Source organism: Streptopelia decaocto (assembly GCF_964273445.1).
Source record: "Streptopelia decaocto genome assembly, chromosome: 7".
Lineage (NCBI taxonomy): Eukaryota > Metazoa > Chordata > Aves > Columbiformes > Columbidae > Streptopelia > Streptopelia decaocto.
In genome coordinates this window covers 39,216,224-39,238,288 of record NC_138661.1, presented here as the reverse complement: position 1 = coordinate 39,238,288, position 22,065 = coordinate 39,216,224, and the positions used below count along the sequence as shown (strand labels likewise).

Genomic DNA, 22,065 nt, shown 5'->3' with positions numbered 1-22,065 from the left:
GCTCTGATCCCTTGTCCATCCTGAAGGTGCTGCGTGATTCCATTCAGGATGATCTGCTCCATAACCCTGCCAGGCACCGAGGTCAGGCTGACAGGCCTGTAGTTGCCAGGGTCAGCTTTGCAGCCCTTTTTGTGGACTGGGGTAACATTGGCCAATTTCCAATCATATGGGACCTCCCCAGTGAGCCAGGACTGTTGGAAGATGATGGAGAGCGGCTTGGCGAGTTCTTCTGCTAGCTCCCTCATCACCCTAGGATGGATCCCATCTGGTCCCATAGACTTGTGAGGATCCAGATGGCTCAGTAAATCACCAACTCTTTCCTCCTGGAATACAAGGGGCCTATTTGGCTTCCTATGTCCGTCAACCACCTCCAGGGATGAGTTGTCCTGAGGGCCACCTGTCTTACTGGTAAAAACTGAGGCAAAGCAGGTATTAAGTACCTACGCTTTCTCCTCATCTTTCTTAACTATATTTCCCTCAAAGTCCACCAGAGAATGGAGGCTTTCCTTGCCCCTCCTTTTGTTATTAACATATTTGAAGAAGGACTTTTTATTATCCCTGACAGAACTGGCCAAATTAACTTCAAATTGCACTTCTGTTTCCCTGATTTTTTTTCTGCATGATCAGGCTATTTCCATACATTCTTCATAAGTAGCCAGCCCCTTTTTCCACAGTCGGTACCAAGTCTCTTTTTATTTCTGATTTCATTGAGAATCTCCCTGTTTAGCCAAGCCGGTTGTCTTCCCCGCCGGCTAGCCTTTCGGCACACTGGTATAGCCTGTTCCTGTGCACGGCCGCCCCGGGGACAGGGGGTCCCTGTGCACAGAGGGCTCCCACTTGCAGAGCTCGGGGCACTGGGCACCAGTGGGGTTGGTTCATGGGCTGCTGGAAAGCGGTGTCCCCAACAGCAAAGCTGTCACCAGCAACAAGCGAGCTCTGACATGAGCAAGCCCTGCATGGATCCCATCACAAGAAATCCAGAAGGACTCGTGGGCAATGGGGAGGTCGCCTTGGGCATAGTGACCATGAAAAGATTGAGTATTCCATTCTCGGAGAAGTTAGTAGGGTGCTCAGCAGAACTGCCACCTTGCACTCCCCAAGGGCAGACTTGGAGCTGTTCAGGAGGCTGCTTGGCAGAGTCCCTTGGGAAGCAGTCCTGACGGACAAAGCAGCCCAGGACAACTGTCTCTCTTCCAGAAGGAAATCTTAGAGGCGCAGGAGCAGGCTGTCCCCGTCTGCCTAGAGACGAGCCGGCGGGGAAGACGTTCCGGCCTGGCTGAATAGAGAGCTGCGGCTGCAACTTGGGAATCAAAGGAGAACTGATAACCAGGCAAAGGCCGAGGTACTAAATGTCTTCTTTGCCTCAGTCTTTCAGAGTCAGAGCGGTTGTGCTCCACGTCCCCAGCCCCCTGAGACAGGAGACAGGCTTGGGCTGCAGAATGAAGCCCCAAGAACCCAAGGGGAAACAGTTAGCGACCTGCTACACCACTCGCACACCCACAAGTCTATGGGGTCAGATGGGATACACCCAAGGGTCCTGAGGGAGCTGGCCAAGGTGGGCGTCACATTAGCCAACTCCCCGTGAAGTGGGACCTCCCCAGTTAGCCGGGATTGCTGATGGATAACGCAAAGTAATGTGACGCCCATCTACAAGAAAGGCTGGAAGAAGGATCCGGGGACCTGTCACTCTGGTCTCGGTGCCAGGGAAGGTCCTGGAGCACAACGTCCTGAGTGATATCACACAGCACATGCAAGAAAACCATGTGATCAGGCCACTCCACGTGGGTTTGGAAAAGGCAGGTCCCGCTTCACCAACCTGACGTCCTTCTACAACAAGGTGACCCACCGAGGAGATGAGGGAAAGGCTGTGGATGTTGTGTCATTAGACTTGAGTAAAGCCTTCGACACCGTATCCCACAGCATTCTCCCGGAGAAGCCGGCAGCTCCTGGCCTGCAGGGCTGTACTCTGCACTGGATAAAGAACTTCTCCCCAAGGAGCAAGAGACAGCACAAGAGGAAATGGCCTCGCGTTGCGCCAGGGGACGTTCAGATTGGATAGCAGGAGAAAATTCTTCACGCGAGGCTGGTGAAGCAGTCTGTTCTCTCTACAGCGGGAAGGGACACAGCCAATGTCCCTGTGCTGCAAGTTCCTATTGCAGCCTTCAACTTGCTGAGTTTCTGCAGAGCTCAGAAAGAAAAAGCCCAATTTCTCTCCTTTTGAAATTCAGCTTTTCAGCTTTTTCAAAGAGGAGGATGGCCCCAAAACGCTACGGAAGAGAAAAAACTAGCAGTGAATTCCACCTCCGATACTTTCCATACACACCCTGGAGGTGCTTGGCCTGCTGCTTCTCACCTTGGGAGGCAGCTCAGGAGCTTTGGTCGCTGCTCTGCTTGGCCTGGCTTCTCTTCCCCAGTTGGATGTGGTGGCGTGAGCATTGCCACTTGGGACACTGTCCCCAAGCCCTTCAGTTGAAAGCCCACCTCACCAAGCTGGCCAGCCTGCTGCCAAACATTCCCTCGCCTCTCCTAGGCAGGTGGATCCCATCCCTCCCCAGCTGCTTCTAGTCATCACCAACGTCCCACTGGCAGAGAAGCCAACATCCTTCAGGACGGCACCAGCCACCAAGCCCGCAGTTAAGATGCGTTCTACATTTCTGGCTGCCCCCTTTCCTCCCAATGCTAGAAAGGAGGGGGAGATGACTTGGGCACCACTTGAATTCACTGGCACCCCCAGGGCTTGAGAGTCTTCCTGGATTCTGGCTAGAATCCAGGTTCCACCCTGCGCTGCCATTCGTGCCCACATGGAAGAGTGGCTGTGCTGTACAGGGGCAGAGCGAGATCAGAGCCTGCAAAGGGATGGCCATCAACATTGAGGTCAACTTCAGCTACCGCAGGAGCCAAGTGGAGAAAAACCTTTCTGAGGGGTGAGGGTGGCTGCCGGCCATGGCGGGACGGTTGGCAAGAACCGCTCAAGGCAGCATGGAACTAGAAGTGGTTGGCATTCTGAAACTGGTGAAAAGGCAGGTTGGTGCATCCATAACCACCACCGAGGGGGTCACCCCATCCCTGCTGCGCAGCCCACACCAGAGTGCCCACGCAACCCAGGTGTGATGGCGCGGCCCGTGTTCCATCTGCAGCGCTGGTGCCCGGCAACGGCCACAACACAGCGACCCCCTCCACAACCCGCCACAGCCTTTCTGCTCTCCCCTTCTCCAGTTCTTCCTGCTTGCCCTGCTCCCACTCCAGCCCTTCTCTCCCGTTCCCAGTGCCCCAGCCACACAACCCAGCCCTCCTCACCGACACCCAGCACCTCCGTCCCTCCGTTCTTCCCTTGCTGTGTTTTCTGCAACGAGAAGGCGACTACTCCAGGTACGGTCCCGCTCCACGGCTTTGGGCACCCCCACTGCCCGGCCAGGCTGGAGCAGGCAGCGCGGGGATGGCGTGGGGTGGGGAACCCGCTCTGGGGGGCTCGGGGACCAGGAGCTCAGCTCGGCCTCTCCACCCAGCCCTGCAAGGCCACGGGCTGGGAGAAGCCCTTCTGGGCCGCTCGTCCTCTGCTGAAATCCAGCATCCCTGCCCGGGGGACACGTCCCCAGGGGAGCCCAGGGCACCCCGGGCTCGTGCCGGAGGGATGCTCGGCGGGAGCAGCTGCTGCTGCCCGCAGCCTGAGCCCGTGCCTCCTCTGCCCCTTTCCAGGCTGGAGCCAGGGCAGCCCAGCCCTGCCCGGGGAGCAGCGCGCAGCCAAAAAAAACACCAGCACGGGCTAAGGAGCCACTGGGCTCCGAGGGAGGCGTGGGGCCGGGCTCTGTGCCTGGGACCCCCGACGGGGCAGGGACATGGCTGCTCACACCTGCCCTCTCTGTTCCCACAGATCTGCAAGGCGAGATGCCAAAGCGCAGCAAGGAAAGGAGCATCAAGCTACAGGTGCTGCCCCGTGGGTGCTGGTGGCCCAGGAGCTGCCCGAACTCCAGGCAGCTCCTGCCGGGGACGTGCCCAGGGGACCCATCACCCCACAGCTCTCCATGGGCAGTGAAAGGGCTCAGGGGTGCTGAGACCCCCATCCTACAGCTCTGCTGGGCTGCCCAGGGCAGGACCAATGCAATTCCGCTTGGCTTTTGCCTTAGGTTACACCAGGCTGCGCACGGCGCTGCCTTCTGAAAGGCAAGAGACGGAAGATGGACCCGGACTGGAAGGACGAAGACGAGATGGAAGTGGATGAGTGGGTGGAGGAAATGGAGGTAGACGCGGAGGTGGATGAGGAGATGGAAGTTGATGAAGATCTCGGAGAAGCTATGGAGGTGGATGGCTAGTTGGAGAAGATCTGGACGGATGTTGAAGATGGACTTGGTGGGGTGGCCTAGAGAGGGAGTGTTTTGCAGTTTGCTCATTTTAGCGTGTTTGTAGTGTTTTGTTTGTTGGCGTTTGGGTTTCTTCTGTATATAGTTTGTTGTATTTGGGGTTTGTTCTGTATATAGTTTGTTGTAGTTCGGGGTTCTTGCTGTATATAGTTTGTTGTAGTTCGGGTTTTTTTCTGTAAAGAGGTTTGCTCTTGTGTTTTTCTCCATAAATACATTTCTTCATGTTTTTTCAGACCTGTGCTCTCTGACTTTTTCTGGTATTTGCAGAGCTGTGGTTTCCGCTCGCTCGGGGTTCCTGGGGCTGGAGGTGGCTGGGGGTGCTGGCACAGCCGCCCCGGGGACAGGGGGTCCCTGTGCACAGAGGGCTCCCACTTGCAGAGCTCAGGGCACTGGGCACCAGTGGGGCTGGTTCATGGGCTGCTGGAAAGCGGTGTCCCCAACAGCAAAGCTGTCACCACAGAATCACAGAATCACAGAATCGACTGGGTTGGAAAAGACCTCAGAGATCATCGAGTCCACTCTAGTCCGTTTACTAGATCATGGCACTAAGTGCCATGTTCAGTCTCAGTTTAAAAACCTCCAGGGACGGCGAGTCCACCACCTCCCTGGGCAAGGCCATTCCAATGCCTGACCACTCTCTCTGTGAAGAATTTTTTTCTAATATCCAGCCTAAATTTCCCCTGGCAGAGTTTAAGCCCATGCCCCCTTGTCCTGTTGCTAACTGCCTGGGAGAAGAGACCAATCCCCACCTGGCTATAACTTCCCTTCAGGTAGTTCTAGAGAGTGATGAGGTCACCTCTGAGCCTCCTCTTCTCCAGACTGAACAAGCCCAGGTCCCTCAGCCTCTCCCCATAGGTCTTATGTTCAAGTCCCTTCACCAGTCTTGTTGCTCTTCTCTGGACCCGCTCCAGCACTTCAATCTCTTTCCTGAGCTGAGGGGCCCAGAACTGAACACAATACTCCAGGTGTGGCCTCCCCAGTGCAGAGTACAGGGGAGGGGTCACTGCCCTTGTCCTGCTGACCACGCTGGTTTTGATACAGGACAGGACACCACTGGCCTTCTTGGCCACCTGGGCACACTGCTGGCTCATGTTGAGCTTCCTGTCAATTAGTACCCCCAGGTCCCTTTCTGCCTGACTGCCCTCCAGCCACTCTGCGCCCAGCCTGGAGCGCTGCAGGGGGTTGTTGTGACCAAAGTGCAGTACCCGGCACTTGGCTTTATTGAACTTCATCCCATTGGAATCAGCCCATTTTTCCAGTCTACCCAGATCCCTCTGCAGAGCGCGTCCTGCCCTCCAGCAGGTCGACACTCCCTCCCAACTTGGTGCCATCAGCAAATTTGCTGATGATGGTCTCAATCCCCTCATCTAAATCGTCAATAAAGATGTTAAATAGGACTGGACCCAACCCTGACACCTGGGGACACCACTAGTGACACCACCGCCAGCTGGATGCGGCCCCATTCACCAGCACCCTCTGGACCCAGCCCTCCAGCCAGTTCTTAACCCAGCGTAGAGTACACTTGTCCAAGCCATGGGCTACCAACTTTTGCTCGAGTATATTATGGGAGACAGTGTCAAAGGCCTTGCTGAAGTCCAGATAGACCACATCCACGGCTTTCCCCTCATCCACCAGGTGGGTCACCTGATCATAAAAGGAGATCAGGTTGGTCAGACAGGACCTGCCCCTCCTAAACCCATGCTGGCTGGCTCTGATCCCTTGTCCATCCTGAAGGTGCTGCGTGATTCCATTCAGGATGATCTGCTCCATAACCCTGCCAGGCACCGAGGTCAGGCTGACAGGCCTGTAGTTGCCAGGGTCAGCTCTGCAGCCCTTTTTGTGGACTGGGGTAACATTGGCCAATTTCCAATCATATGGGACCTCCCCAGTGAGCCAGGACTGTTGGAAGATGATGGAGAGCGGCTTGGCGAGTTCTTCTGCTAGCTCCCTCATCACCCTAGGATGGATCCCATCTGGTCCCATAGACTTGTGAGGATCCAGATGGCTCAGTAAATCACCAACTCTTTCCTCCTGGAATACAAGGGGCCTATTTGGCTTCCTATGTCCGTCAACCACCTCCAGGGATGAGTTGTCCTGAGGGCCACCTGTCTTACTGGTAAAAACTGAGGCAAAGCAGGTATTAAGTACCTACGCTTTCTCCTCATCTTTCTTAACTATATTTCCCTCAAAGTCCACCAGAGAATGGAGGCTTTCCTTGCCCCTCCTTTTGTTATTAACATATTTGAAGAAGGACTTTTTATTATCCCTGACAGAACTGGCCAAATTAACTTCAAATTGCACTTCTGTTTCCCTGATTTTTTTTCTGCATGATCAGGCTATTTCCATACATTCTTCATAAGTAGCCAGCCCCTTTTTCCACAGTCGGTACCAAGTCTCTTTTTATTTCTGATTTCATTGAGAATCTCCCTGTTTAGCCAAGCCGGTTGTCTTCCCCGCCGGCTAGCCTTTCGGCACACTGGTATAGCCTGTTCCTGTGCACGGCCGCCCCGGGGACAGGGGGTCCCTGTGCACAGAGGGCGCCCACTTGCAGAGCTCGGGGCACTGGGCACCAGTGGGGTTGGTTCATGGGCTGCTGGAAAGCGGTGTCCCCAACAGCAAAGCTGTCACCAGCAACAAGCGAGCTCTGACATGAGCAAGCCCTGCATGGATCCCATCACAAGAAATCCAGAAGGACTCGTGGGCAACGGGGAGGTCGCCTTGGGCATAGTGACCATGAAAGGATTGAGTATTCCATTCTCGGAGAAGTTAGTAGGGTGCTCAGCAGAACTGCCACCTTGCACTCCCCAAGGGCAGACTTGGAGCTGTTCAGGAGGCTGCTTGGCAGAGTCCCTTGGGAAGCAGTCCTGACGGACAAAGCAGCCCAGGACAACTGTCTCTCTTCCAGAAGGAAATCTTAGAGGCGCAGGAGCAGGCTGTCCCCGTCTGCCTAGAGACGAGCCGGCGGGGAAGACGTTCCGGCCTGGCTGAATAGAGAGCTGCGGCTGCAACTTGGGAATCAAAGGAGAACTGATAACCAGGCAAAGGCCGAGGTACTAAATGTCTTCTTTGCCTCAGTCTTTCAGAGTCAGAGCGGTTGTGCTCCACGTCCCCAGCCCCCTGAGACAGGAGACAGGCTTGGGCTGCAGAATGAAGCCCCAAGAACCCAAGGGGAAACAGTTAGCGACCTGCTACACCACTCGCACACCCACAAGTCTATGGGGTCAGATGGGATACACCCAAGGGTCCTGAGGGAGCTGGCCAAGGCGATCACTAAGCCACTTTGCGTTATCCATCAGCAATCCCGGCTAACTGGGGAGGTCCCACTTCACGGGGAGTTGGCTAATGTGACGCCCATCTACAAGAAAGGCTGGAAGAAGGATCCGGGGACCTGTCACTCTGGTCTCGGTGCCAGGGAAGGTCCTGGAGCACAACGTCCTGAGTGATATCACACAGCACATGCAAGAAAACCATGTGATCAGGCCACTCCACGTGGGTTTGGAAAAGGCAGGTCCCGCTTCACCAACCTGACGTCCTTCTACAACAAGGTGACCCACCGAGGAGATGAGGGAAAGGCTGTGGATGTTGTGTCATTAGACTTGAGTAAAGCCTTCGACACCGTATCCCACAGCATTCTCCCGGAGAAGCCGGCAGCTCCTGGCCTGCAGGGCTGTACTCTGCACTGGATAAAGAACTTCTCCCCAAGGAGCAAGAGACAGCACAAGAGGAAATGGCCTCGCGTTGCGCCAGGGGACGTTCAGATTGGATAGCAGGAGAAAATTCTTCACGCGAGGCTGGTGAAGCAGTCTGTTCTCTCTACAGCGGGAAGGGACACAGCCAATGTCCCTGTGCTGCAAGTTCCTATTGCAGCCTTCAACTTGCTGAGTTTCTGCAGAGCTCAGAAAGAAAAAGCCCAATTTCTCTCCTTTTGAAATTCAGCTTTTCAGCTTTTTCAAAGAGGAGGATGGCCCCAAAACGCTACGGAAGAGAAAAAACTAGCAGTGAATTCCACCTCCGATACTTTCCATACACACCCTGGAGGTGCTTGGCCTGCTGCTTCTCACCTTGGGAGGCAGCTCAGGAGCTTTGGTCGCTGCTCTGCTTGGCCTGGCTTCTCTTCCCCAGTTGGATGTGGTGGCGTGAGCGTTGCCACTTGGGACACTGTCCCCAAGCCCTTCAGTTGAAAGCCCACCTCACCAAGCTGGCCAGCCTGCTGCCAAACATTCCCTCGCCTCTCCTAGGCAGGTGGATCCCATCCCTCCCCAGCTGCTTCTAGTCATCACCAACGTCCCACTGGCAGAGAAGCCAACATCCTTCAGGACGGCACCAGCCACCAAGCCCGCAGTTAAGATGCGTTCTACATTTCTGGCTGCCCCCTTTCCTCCCAATGCTAGAAAGGAGGGGGAGATGACTTGGGCACCACTTGAATTCACTGGCACCCCCAGGGCTTGAGAGTCTTCCTGGATTCTGGCTAGAATCCAGGTTCCACCCTGCGCTGCCATTCGTGCCCACATGGAAGAGTGGCTGTGCTGTACAGGGGCAGAGCGAGATCAGAGCCTGCAAAGGGATGGCCATCAACATTGAGGTCAACTTCAGCTACCGCAGGAGCCAAGTGGAGAAAAACCTTTCTGAGGGGTGAGGGTGGCTGCCGGCCATGGCGGGACGGTTGGCAAGAACCGCTCAAGGCAGCATGGAACTAGAAGTGGTTGGCATTCTGAAACTGGTGAAAAGGCAGGTTGGTGCATCCATAACCACCACCGAGGGGGTCACCCCATCCCTGCTGCGCAGCCCACACCAGAGTGCCCACGCAACCCAGGTGTGATGGCGCGGCCCGTGTTCCATCTGCAGCGCTGGTGCCCGGCAACGGCCACAACACAGCGACCCCCTCCACAACCCGCCACAGCCTTTCTGCTCTCCCCTTCTCCAGTTCTTCCTGCTTGCCCTGCTCCCAGTCCAGCCCTTCTCTCCCGTTCCCAGTGCCCCAGCCACACAACCCAGCCCTCCTCACCGACACCCAGCACCTCCGTCCCTCCGTTCTTCCCTTGCTGTGTTTTCTGCAACGAGAAGGCGACTACTCCAGGTACGGTCCCGCTCCACGGCTTTGGGCACCCCCACTGCCCGGCCAGGCTGGAGCAGGCAGCGCGGGGATGGCGTGGGGTGGGGAACCCGCTCTGGGGGGCTCGGGGACCAGGAGCTCAGCTCGGCCTCTCCACCCAGCCCTGCAAGGCCACGGGCTGGGAGAAGCCCTTCTGGGCCGCTCGTCCTCTGCTGAAATCCAGCATCCCTGCCCGGGGGACACGTCCCCAGGGGAGCCCAGGGCACCCCGGGCTCGTGCCGGAGGGATGCTCGGCGGGAGCAGCTGCTGCTGCCCGCAGCCTGAGCCCGTGCCTCCTCTGCCCCTTTCCAGGCTGGAGCCAGGGCAGCCCAGCCCTGCCCGGGGAGCAGCGCGCAGCCAAAAAAAACACCAGCACGGGCTAAGGAGCCACTGGGCTCCGAGGGAGGCGTGGGGCCGGGCTCTGTGCCTGGGACCCCCGACGAGGCAGGGACATGGCTGCTCACACCTGCCCTCTCTGTTCCCACAGATCTGCAAGGCGAGATGCCAAAGCGCAGCAAGGAAAGGAGCATCAAGCTACAGGTGCTGCCCCGTGGGTGCTGGTGGCCCAGGAGCTGCCCGAACTCCAGGCAGCTCCTGCCGGGGACGTGCCCAGGGGACCCATCACCCCACAGCTCTCCATGGGCAGTGAAAGGGCTCAGGGGTGCTGAGACCCCCATCCTACAGCTCTGCTGGGCTGCCCAGGGCAGGACCAATGCAATTCCGCTTGGCTTTTGCCTTAGGTTACACCAGGCTGCGCACGGCGCTGCCTTCTGAAAGGCAAGAGACGGAAGATGGACCCGGACTGGAAGGACGAAGACGAGATGGAAGTGGATGAGTGGGTGGAGGAAATGGAGGTAGACGCGGAGGTGGATGAGGAGATGGAAGTTGATGAAGATCTCGGAGAAGCTATGGAGGTGGATGGCTAGTTGGAGAAGATCTGGACGGATGTTGAAGATGGACTTGGTGGGGTGGCCTAGAGAGGGAGTGTTTTGCAGTTTGCTCATTTTAGCGTGTTTGTAGTGTTTTGTTTGTTGGCGTTTGGGTTTCTTCTGTATATAGTTTGTTGTATTTGGGGTTTGTTCTGTATATAGTTTGTTGTAGTTCGGGGTTCTTGCTGTATATAGTTTGTTGTAGTTCGGGTTTTTTTCTGTAAAGAGGTTTGCTCTTGTGTTTTTCTCCATAAATACATTTCTTCATGTTTTTTCAGACCTGTGCTCTCTGACTTTTTCTGGTATTTGCAGAGCTGTGGTTTCCGCTCGCTCGGGGTTCCTGGGGCTGGAGGTGGCTGGGGGTGCTGGCACAGCCGCCCCGGGGACAGGGGGTCCCTGTGCACAGAGGGCTCCCACTTGCAGAGCTCAGGGCACTGGGCACCAGTGGGGCTGGTTCATGGGCTGCTGGAAAGCGGTGTCCCCAACAGCAAAGCTGTCACCACAGAATCACAGAATCGACTGGGTTGGAAAAGACCTCAGAGATCATCGAGTCCACTCTAGTCCGTTTACTAGATCATGGCACTAAGTGCCATGTTCAGTCTCAGTTTAAAAACCTCCAGGGACGGCGAGTCCACCACCTCCCTGGGCAAGGCCATTCCAATGCCTGACCACTCTCTCTGTGAAGAATTTTTTTCTAATATCCAGCCTAAATTTCCCCTGGCAGAGTTTAAGCCCATGCCCCCTTGTCCTGTTGCTAACTGCCTGGGAGAAGAGACCAATCCCCACCTGGCTATAACTTCCCTTCAGGTAGTTCTAGAGAGTGATGAGGTCACCTCTGAGCCTCCTCTTCTCCAGACTGAACAAGCCCAGGTCCCTCAGCCTCTCCCCATAGGTCTTATGTTCAAGTCCCTTCACCAGTCTTGTTGCTCTTCTCTGGACCCGTTCCAGCACTTCAATCTCTTTCCTGAGCTGAGGGGCCCAGAACTGAACACAATACTCCAGGTGTGGCCTCCCCAGTGCAGAGTACAGGGGAGGGGTCACTGCCCTTGTCCTGCTGACCACGCTGGTTTTGATACAGGACAGGACACCACTGGCCTTCTTGGCCACCTGGGCACACTGTTGGCTCATGTTGAGCTTCCTGTCAATTAGTACCCCCAGGTCCCTTTCTGCCTGACTGCCCTCCAGCCACTCTGCGCCCAGCCTGGAGCGCTGCAGGGGGTCGTTGTGACCAAAGTGCAGTACCCGGCACTTGGCTTTATTGAACTTCATCCCATTGGAATCAGCCCATTTTTCCAGTCTACCCAGATCCCTCTGCAGAGCGCGTCCTGCCCTCCAGCAGGTCGACACTCCCTCCCAACTTGGTGCCATCAGCAAATTTGCTGATGATGGTCTCAATCCCCTCATCTAAATCGTCAATAAAGATGTTAAATAGGACTGGACCCAACCCTGACACCTGGGGACACCACTAGTGACACCACCGCCAGCTGGATGCGGCCCCATTCACCAGCACCCTCTGGGCCCAGCCCTCCAGCCAGTTCTTAACCCAGCGTAGAGTACACTTGTCCAAGCCATGGGCTACCAACTTTTGCTCGAGTATATTATGGGAGACAGTGTCAAAGGCCTTGCTGAAGTCCAGATAGACCACATCCACGGCTTTCCCCTCATCCACCAGGTGGGTCACCTGATCATAAAAGGAGATCAGGTTGGTCAGACAGGACCTGCCCCTCCTAAACCCATGCTGGCTGGCTCTGATCCCTTGTCCATCCTGAAGGTGCTGCGTGATTCCATTCAGGATGATCTGCTCCATAACCCTGCCAGGCACCGAGGTCAGGCTGACAGGCCTGTAGTTGCCAGGGTCAGCTTTGCAGCCCTTTTTGTGGACTGGGGTAACATTGGCCAATTTCCAATCATATGGGACCTCCCCAGTGAGCCAGGACTGTTGGAAGATGATGGAGAGCGGCTTGGCGAGTTCTTCTGCTAGCTCCCTCATCACCCTAGGATGGATCCCATCTGGTCCCATAGACTTGTGAGGATCCAGATGGCTCAGTAAATCACCAACTCTTTCCTCCTGGAATACAAGGGGCCTATTTGGCTTCCTATGTCCGTCAACCACCTCCAGGGATGAGTTGTCCTGAGGGCCACCTGTCTTACTGGTAAAAACTGAGGCAAAGCAGGTATTAAGTACCTACGCTTTCTCCTCATCTTTCTTAACTATATTTCCCTCAAAGTCCACCAGAGAATGGAGGCTTTCCTTGCCCCTCCTTTTGTTATTAACATATTTGAAGAAGGACTTTTTATTATCCCTGACAGAACTGGCCAAATTAACTTCAAATTGCACTTCTGTTTCCCTGATTTTTTTTCTGCATGATCTAGCTATTTCCATACATTCTTCATAAGTAGCCAGCCCCTTTTTCCACAGTCGGTACCAAGTCTCTTTTTATTTCTGATTTCATTGAGAATCTCCCTGTTTAGCCAAGCCGGTTGTCTTCCCCGCCGGCTAGCCTTTCGGCACACTGGTATAGCCTGTTCCTGTGCACGGCCGCCCCGGGGACAGGGGGTCCCTGTGCACAGAGGGCTCCCACTTGCAGAGCTCGGGGCACTGGGCACCAGTGGGGTTGGTTCATGGGCTGCTGGAAAGCGGTGTCCCCAACAGCAAAGCTGTCACCAGCAACAAGCGAGCTCTGACATGAGCAAGCCCTGCATGGATCCCATCACAAGAAATCCAGAAGGACTCGTGGGCAACGGGGAGGTCGCCTTGGGCATAGTGACCATGAAAGGATTGAGTATTCCATTCTCGGAGAAGTTAGTAGGGTGCTCAGCAGAACTGCCACCTTGCACTCCCCAAGGGCAGACTTGGAGCTGTTCAGGAGGCTGCTTGGCAGAGTCCCTTGGGAAGCAGTCCTGACGGACAAAGCAGCCCAGGACAACTGTCTCTCTTCCAGAAGGAAATCTTAGAGGCGCAGGAGCAGGCTGTCCCCGTCTGCCTAGAGACGAGCCGGCGGGGAAGACGTTCCGGCCTGGCTGAATAGAGAGCTGCGGCTGCAACTTGGGAATCAAAGGAGAACTGATAACCAGGCAAAGGCCGAGGTACTAAATGTCTTCTTTGCCTCAGTCTTTCAGAGTCAGAGCGGTTGTGCTCCACGTCCCCAGCCCCCTGAGACAGGAGACAGGCTTGGGCTGCAGAATGAAGCCCCAAGAACCCAAGGGGAAACAGTTAGCGACCTGCTACACCACTCGCACACCCACAAGTCTATGGGGTCAGATGGGATACACCCAAGGGTCCTGAGGGAGCTGGCCAAGGCGATCACTAAGCCACTTTGCGTTATCCATCAGCAATCCCGGCTAACTGGGGAGGTCCCACTTCACGGGGAGTTGGCTAATGTGACGCCCATCTACAAGAAAGGCTGGAAGAAGGATCCGGGGACCTGTCACTCTGGTCTCGGTGCCAGGGAAGGTCCTGGAGCACAACGTCCTGAGTGATATCACACAGCACATGCAAGAAAACCATGTGATCAGGCCACTCCACGTGGGTTTGGAAAAGGCAGGTCCCGCTTCACCAACCTGACGTCCTTCTACAACAAGGTGACCCACCGAGGAGATGAGGGAAAGGCTGTGGATGTTGTGTCATTAGACTTGAGTAAAGCCTTCGACACCGTATCCCACAGCATTCTCCCGGAGAAGCCGGCAGCTCCTGGCCTGCAGGGCTGTACTCTGCACTGGATAAAGAACTTCTCCCCAAGGAGCAAGAGACAGCACAAGAGGAAATGGCCTCGCGTTGCGCCAGGGGACGTTCAGATTGGATAGCAGGAGAAAATTCTTCACGCGAGGCTGGTGAAGCAGTCTGTTCTCTCTACAGCGGGAAGGGACACAGCCAATGTCCCTGTGCTGCAAGTTCCTATTGCAGCCTTCAACTTGCTGAGTTTCTGCAGAGCTCAGAAAGAAAAAGCCCAATTTCTCTCCTTTTGAAATTCAGCTTTTCAGCTTTTTCAAAGAGGAGGATGGCCCCAAAACGCTACGGAAGAGAAAAAACTAGCAGTGAATTCCACCTCCGATACTTTCCATACACACCCTGGAGGTGCTTGGCCTGCTGCTTCTCACCTTGGGAGGCAGCTCAGGAGCTTTGGTCGCTGCTCTGCTTGGCCTGGCTTCTCTTCCCCAGTTGGATGTGGTGGCGTGAGCGTTGCCACTTGGGACACTGTCCCCAAGACCTTCAGTTGAAAGCCCACCTCACCAAGCTGGCCAGCCTGCTGCCAAACATTCCCTCGCCTCTCCTAGGCAGGTGGATCCCATCCCTCCCCAGCTGCTTCTAGTCATCACCAACGTCCCACTGGCAGAGAAGCCAACATCCTTCAGGACGGCACCAGCCACCAAGCCCGCAGTTAAGATGCGTTCTACATTTCTGGCTGCCCCCTTTCCTCCCAATGCTAGAAAGGAGGGGGAGATGACTTGGGCACCACTTGAATTCACTGGCACCCCCAGGGCTTGAGAGTCTTCCTGGATTCTGGCTAGAATCCAGGTTCCACCCTGCGCTGCCATTCGTGCCCACATGGAAGAGTGGCTGTGCTGTACAGGGGCAGAGCGAGATCAGAGCCTGCAAAGGGATGGCCATCAACATTGAGGTCAACTTCAGCTACCGCAGGAGCCAAGTGGAGAAAAACCTTTCTGAGGGGTGAGGGTGGCTGCCAGCCATGGCGGGACGGTTGGCAAGAACCGCTCAAGGCAGCATGGAACTAGAAGTGGTTGGCATTCTGAAACTGGTGAAAAGGCAGGTTGGTGCATCCATAACCACCACCGAGGGGGTCACCCCATCCCTGCTGCGCAGCCCACACCAGAGTGCCCACGCAACCCAGGTGTGATGGCGCGGCCCGTGTTCCATCTGCAGCGCTGGTGCCCGGCAACGGCCACAACACAGCGACCCCCTCCACAACCCGCCACAGCCTTTCTGCTCTCCCCTTCTCCAGTTCTTCCTGCATGCCCTGCTCCCAGTCCAGCCCTTCTCTCCCGTTCCCAGTGCCCCAGCCACACAACCCAGCCCTCCTCACCGACACCCAGCACCTCCGTCCCTCCGTTCTTCCCTTGCTGTGTTTTCTGCAACGAGAAGGCGACTACTCCAGGTACGGTCCCGCTCCATGGCTTTGGGCACCCCCACTGCCCGGCCAGGCTGGAGCAGGCAGCGCGGGGATGGCGTGGGGTGGGGAACCCGCTCTGGGGGGCTCGGGGACCAGGAGCTCAGCTCGGCCTCTCCACCCAGCCCTGCAAGGCCACGGGCTGGGAGAAGCCCTTCTGGGCCGCTCGTCCTCTGCTGAAATCCAGCATCCCTGCCCGGGGGACACGTCCCCAGGGGAGCCCAGGGCACCCCGGGCTCGTGCCGGAGGGATGCTCGGCGGGAGCAGCTGCTGCTGCCCACAGCCTGAGCCCGTGCCTCCTCTGCCCTTTTCCAGGCTGGAGCCAGGGCAGCCCAGCCCTGCCCGGGGAGCAGCGCGCAGCCAAAAAAACCACCAGCACGGGCTAAGGAGCCACTGGGCTCCGAGGGAGGCGTGGGGCCGGGCTCTGTGCCTGGGACCCCCGACGGGGCAGGGACATGGCTGCTCACACCTGCCCTCTCTGTTCCCACAGATCTGCAAGGCGAGATGCCAAAGCGCAGCAAGGAAAGGAGCATCAAGCTACAGGTGCTGCCCCGTGGGTGCTGGTGGCCCAGGAGCTGCCCGAACTCCAGGCAGCTCCTGCCGGGGACGTGCCCAGGGGACCCATCACCCCACAGCTCTCCATGGGCAGTGAAAGGGCTCAGGGGTGCTGAGACCCCCATCCTACAGCTCTGCTGGGCTGCCCAGGGCAGGACCAATGCAATTCTGCTTGGCTTTTGCCTTAGGTTACACCAGGCTGCGCACGGCGCTGCCTTCTGAAAGGCAAGAGACGGAAGATGGACCCGGACTGGAAGGACGAAGACGAGATGGAAGTGGATGAGTGGGTGGAGGAAATGGAGGTAGACGCGGAGGTGGATGAGGAGATGGAAGTTGATGAAGATCTCGGAGAAGCTATGGAGGTGGATGGCTAGTTGGAGAAGATCTGGACGGATGTTGAAGATGGACTTGGTGGGGTGGCCTAGAGAGGGAGTGTTTTGCAGTTTGCTCATTTTAGCGTGTTTGTAGTGTTTTGTTTGTTGGCGTTTGGGTTTCTTCTGTATATAGTTTGTTGTATTTGGGGTTTGTTCTGTATATAGTTTGTTGTAGTTCGGGGTTCTTGCTGTATATAGTTTGTTGTAGTTCGGGTTTTTTTCTGTAAAGAGGTTTGCTCTTGTGTTTTTCTCCATAAATACATTTCTTCATGTTTTTTCAGACCTGTGCTCTCTGACTTTTTCTGGTATTTGCAGAGCTGTGGTTTCCGCTCGCTCGGGGTTCCTGGGGCTGGAGGTGGCTGGGGGTGCTGGCACAGCCGCCCCGGGGACAGGGGGTCCCTGTGCACAGAGGGCTCCCACTTGCAGAGCTCAGGGCACTGGGCACCAGTGGGGCTGGTTCATGGGCTGCTGGAAAGCGGTGTCCCCAACAGCAAAGCTGTCACCACAGAATCACAGAATCACAGAATCGACTGGGTTGGAAAAGACCTCAGAGATCATCGAGTCCACTCTAGTCCGTTTACTAGATCATGGCACTAAGTGCCATGTTCAGTCTCAGTTTAAAAACCTCCAGGGACGGCGAGTCCACCACCTCCCTGGGCAAGGCCATTCCAATGCCTGACCACTCTCTCTGTGAAGAATTTTTTTCTAATATCCAGCCTAAATTTCCCCTGGCAGAGTTTAAGCCCATGCCCCCTTGTCCTGTTGCTAACTGCCTGGGAGAAGAGACCAATCCCCACCTGGCTATAACTTCCCTTCAGGTAGTTCTAGAGAGTGATGAGGTCACCTCTGAGCCTCCTCTTCTCCAGACTGAACAAGCCCAGGTCCCTCAGCCTCTCCCCACAGGTCTTATGTTCAAGTCCCTTCACCAGTCTTGTTGCTCTTCTCTGGACCCGCTCCAGCACTCTATAAAGGCTAAGCTAGTTGTCAAAGCTCTGCTTATTGAAAATTCATTATTTATATTGAAATAATTTTCAGGTTTGTGGAAAATTTTACAAAGCTAGTAAGAATTCATAGCATAAAAAACAAATAACCATTTACCTTCACAAATTCCACAGCAAAAAGTTTTTTGTATTCCATTTCCATGAAAAAACTACTGAAGATAAGTTCATGAAGAACCTTCCTTGCCCCTGTGAAGAGTCAATACAATGCACATCATTTTATTGTACTAAGATGCAGCTTTTTTTGAAAATAACAGATTATTAAATTATAATTAAAAATCATTAAAAGCCCTGAAATAGTTACAAAGTATATGAACAAAGTTGCTCCTATATTTTTTTCTATATTTAACATGTATTGGTATGTATTTAAAACACATGGTAAGCATCAAGTCACTCATAGTCAAATTACACCTTGTGAAAAGATTATTCAAAATATATAAAGCAGGAAAAATTTAGGAGGCAAATACATAGCCAAAATATCAATTATCTCAGCCATGCAAATGTATCAAAAACCATAATACAAAAAATATAAAGAAATGTAACTCCACCAGCATAGCACTCATTCACTTTTGCACAGTTGTTACATACACAAAAAATTAATTTGCCTCTGCAGCTTACGGTAACATGGATACACAAACCTTTATGAAGTTTTGCATCCCATAGCATCAACTTGCTTATGAAGCATGGCTTTTCAGATCCAGCTTCTTCTTTGAGACATATTTGACAAAAGATCTGGCGGAAGTCACCTACAGGGATAAAATTATTAAATTTGTAGAAGAATGCTTCAATAATTAAATTATATGAGCCAACAAAATGAGAATTACTGAATTTTGTTCTTTAAAAAGAAAGGGAAAAAAAGGCATTTAAGTTCAAATTATCTTTTAGCTATGCTTTCTCTCAGCAAACATACTCCCACATACCCTCTCCTTAGTTATTTCTTCCTGTTATTCTTACCTACTTTATTAAATAAATCCAATGACAGAGAAGAGTATTTTAAAATCAAAACATTTCAACAGCTTAGCAAAGCAGATCCATAGGAAGAGTTCACTATGTCAGCACAGAAACACACAGGCTAGGAAAGTTTAAGCTGGTCCCTGCAAGTCAGTCTTTTGCAGAAATTCAGAACATTATTTTATATTTTCTCGCACCTCAGTAAATACAGGAATTGCTGAAGCAGTTCCGGGGATCCACATATCAGTCACCCATGAGTTACTCACATTCAGATATGAGCTCTTACATTACTAATTTCAAAAGGAAAAGCAGACTGTCATGAATCAATTCCTGACAACCTAGAAATAAATAGTATTGAATCCTTCTTGATCCATGTTCTACCCCTGGAAGCAAAACCAGCAAAAGAACAGGAACCACCAGACTCTCATAAAACATATCAAAGTATCAGTTAACCTATAACAATTTCCTAATCCATAATGCTACACCCAACACGGGAGACTTCTTTTTAGTTTTAGCTTCTCTCATCAGCTAAAAAGGGAAGGCTTAAAAACCTAAAATTTTAGGGATTTGTTGAGGCACTGACACCAACTTGTCTACACTCACTGAGTCAAGAGCTGAATAATAAGCAGTTGGTGTTTTAAATAATCTCATAAAATTGAAAGTAATAAGAAAAAATATACAGGAAGAAAAATATGGATAAGATTCAAACTTTCTGTAGAAACCCTGATATAAACCATCACACAGTCAAAAATTTGTACTAATTAGAAGAACTGTCTGAGAAACTCAGACCAGCAAGAAAATACCATCAGTGAAATAAATACGAAGTTGAAAAGAACAGAAAGCTAAAATTTGTAAAAGATTGTAAAGGATTATAAAAGGGTACAATTCTGATATCTGTATTCCTAGGGGAAGATCAGAAAGTAAGCATTCAGGGCGGGGAAATAAAAAAAAAAATAAAATAAATAAAAAAAATATATATATATATATATGAGAAAGAACTTAACTTTATTATCCAAGCTTAGAAAATAGTCTGAAGCAGAACAACAGATTTAGCCTATCAAGAGGAGGATAAGCAGTGAGTACTGCTTAATCTACTCATATTTGTACAGTGGAAATAAATTTCATAATGGCTTAGTTTCACAAAACACAGGTATGACAAAACACAGTAACAGAAATGAAAGTTAGATTGATTCAGAACTTGTCTTTAAAATCATGAGCATGAAACACGAGAACAAAGTCTGAAAGCTCAAAACAGACTTTCTACTACTGGACAAATTTTTAAATTAAGACTTTTATTTGTTTGTTTGACTGACAGTCTAATTAATCACAGCTATCAAATCTGAAGCAAGAATTAATTCGAGCACAGGATATATGCTTTCACTGACGCAGATGTTCTACAGCCTTCCAACAGCATGGCAGAGAACAGCTTTTAAGCAAAGCCACTGAAATAAGGCCTGTGATGCTGAAACTGAGGGTAATAAAACTTCCAGAGGAACAGATGGAGCTCAAGCAGGGAAAGAAGGAAGCAAGAAGGAACAGAAAACTACTGCTATTCATAACCATACTGATGGATACCAGTGCCCACACCACTGTATTATTTATTAATTTGGAGGACTGTGAAAATATTTTAATAAGGGAATACCATATATAACATGGCTAAAGACATTTTTTAAAGAGAATTAGCCATTCAAATACTGACATGGCATTACTGTAACAAAAATCAGTTATGCTTACTTGAATAGCTCATGAGTTTGTTCAGCCAAGAACCGAGGCGCAAGGCAAACTTCTGGTGAGCCATAACATCAGCGTGCAGAACCTCCACATGAAGTGGCCGTTGGGAAACATTTTCAGAATGCCTCTAGGAGTCAGGTAAATATTAGTGGATATAAAATAAAGATAACATGAATTTTCATATTTGTCTTTAGCACTCATTACACCTCCCAAGCACATGTTAGCGGCAAACTCTAACAAAAAAATAAATAATTTTTACATTTTATTTCTGAAGATACCTATCTATACCAAATATGGTGGCATAAATTACATTTCAAAAAGTTCACAGGCAGGTCATAAAAGCATGGAAGTACTAAGTTAAAGACTGTACAGCAAACAAAGAAGTCTTCAGTATTAATAATTATGAGGTTGATTTGTTTTTTAAATTAGAAAAATATTTTAGGCAGTTACCTTGATTTCTTCTTTTACTTCCTGACAAGAGGCATAATGTCCTGCCTTAACAGCTCTACGACCCTGTTCAAAGAAAATACCGAGCATGAGACCAACATAAAACCAAAATGTCACAACTCTGATCCTTGTTATGTTTTTTAGACTCAAAATAAAAACATGGACCAGTGTCACTCATGGTGCTTTTAGACATCTAGAAGCAAATAAAAATTTACATCATCATCTTTATAAAAAAACTATTTTAATTATATTAACAACAGAACAACAAACTCTGGGGATCTTAATATTATGAGATAAGGAAAGTTCACACACACATAAAAAGAGACGAAAGGGATTTCTACAGAGTACTTTAAATACAAACTAAATCAACTTTCTTCTTAGCACAAAGTACACACATTCTGATTTACTTTTTTACAATCTTTCCTACTATTTCTTACTTCTGTATATTAAATAGCAGGGTATATTATAAGTGTGGGTTTGATAGTTTTTTCAATAAAGCCAACAACAGGTCCAACTTAGACCTCAAATTCCACTCAAAGGAAATCAGAAGTCTGGACTTCCAAAACAAGCACTTTACATAGCAGAATTGTACACAAGAAGAGAGGAAGTACCTGTATGTTATGGGACTGCTATAATTAAAACAATATAACCTAGCCCTGTGGTGTAGCAGGTGCTTTGTACAATGAAAATTCTGATCAACTCTGGATCTAAAATTTAGGTTTCAAGCAAAGGGAACCTTCATAATGGAAACCTTTAAATGTTCCCCTATAAGTATGGATGTATATACATATTTTACAAAACCTGCCACCGCAGGACAAGCTCTGTAATTACATTGAGACTGACACTACTAACTAAATACAACTAAACTTTCATTTTAAAAGGAATTCTAATATTAGTAAGATGTTTTATATGTAAATATACAACAAACACATATACATCTATAGCCAAAGTGTCTCTCGCTGAACATATGTAAATTTTCTATTTCTGTGAGGTAAAAAAATGTGGTTGCAATTAATATAATTCAAACACTGATCATGCTTTTTTCTCCATTATGGGAAAAAAATTTAAAATCACATTACTAGCTGAAGGTCTTGGCACAGGACATTACTTCAAAAAATGAAGCAGTGAAATTGTCAGGTGCACCCACATTCCTTCATGAATTCTTCCTGGTTTCATTTGCTTAATTTGAAGCTTTAAGATTTTCAAATGAAGTCTGAGCCAGAATGAACACAAATTCTTGCAAAATGTGAAGTATTTTTCCAATTGAATATAAGTGAATATGCGTATTGCTGACTTGTATATTTGTCAGACAAATACCCTGAAAGTAAAACATTAATCTTAACTGAGAAGAAAAAAAAAGGTAAAGAAAATGAAGAAAATATGCCAAACATGAAAGGAGCATCTTCAGATAAATCAGCTCTTTCCTTTCTCAAGAAACTGGGTTTTGGCCTGAAGAAAAAAAATGAATACAGTTTAAAAACTTTCTTGAATCAATTTCTGATTA

The 22,065-nt window shown here is 51.1% G+C and overlaps 1 protein-coding gene across 2 annotated transcripts in view; it reads right to left on the bottom strand.

Annotated features, from left to right (window-relative positions):
- Positions 1–22,065, bottom strand: part of UBR1 (ubiquitin protein ligase E3 component n-recognin 1) — a 124,825-nt gene that overhangs the window by 79,437 nt on the left and 23,323 nt on the right. For both annotated transcript variants that reach the window (XM_082057762.1, XM_082057761.1), the window contains exons 7-10: positions 20,565–20,627; positions 20,118–20,241; positions 18,071–18,178; positions 17,533–17,621 (exon numbers count right to left, since the gene is read on the bottom strand). In XM_082057762.1, the coding sequence (XP_081913888.1) occupies positions 17,533–17,621; positions 18,071–18,178; positions 20,118–20,241; positions 20,565–20,627 (384 nt within the window). The remainder of the gene's footprint in view (positions 1–17,532; positions 17,622–18,070; positions 18,179–20,117; positions 20,242–20,564; positions 20,628–22,065) is intronic.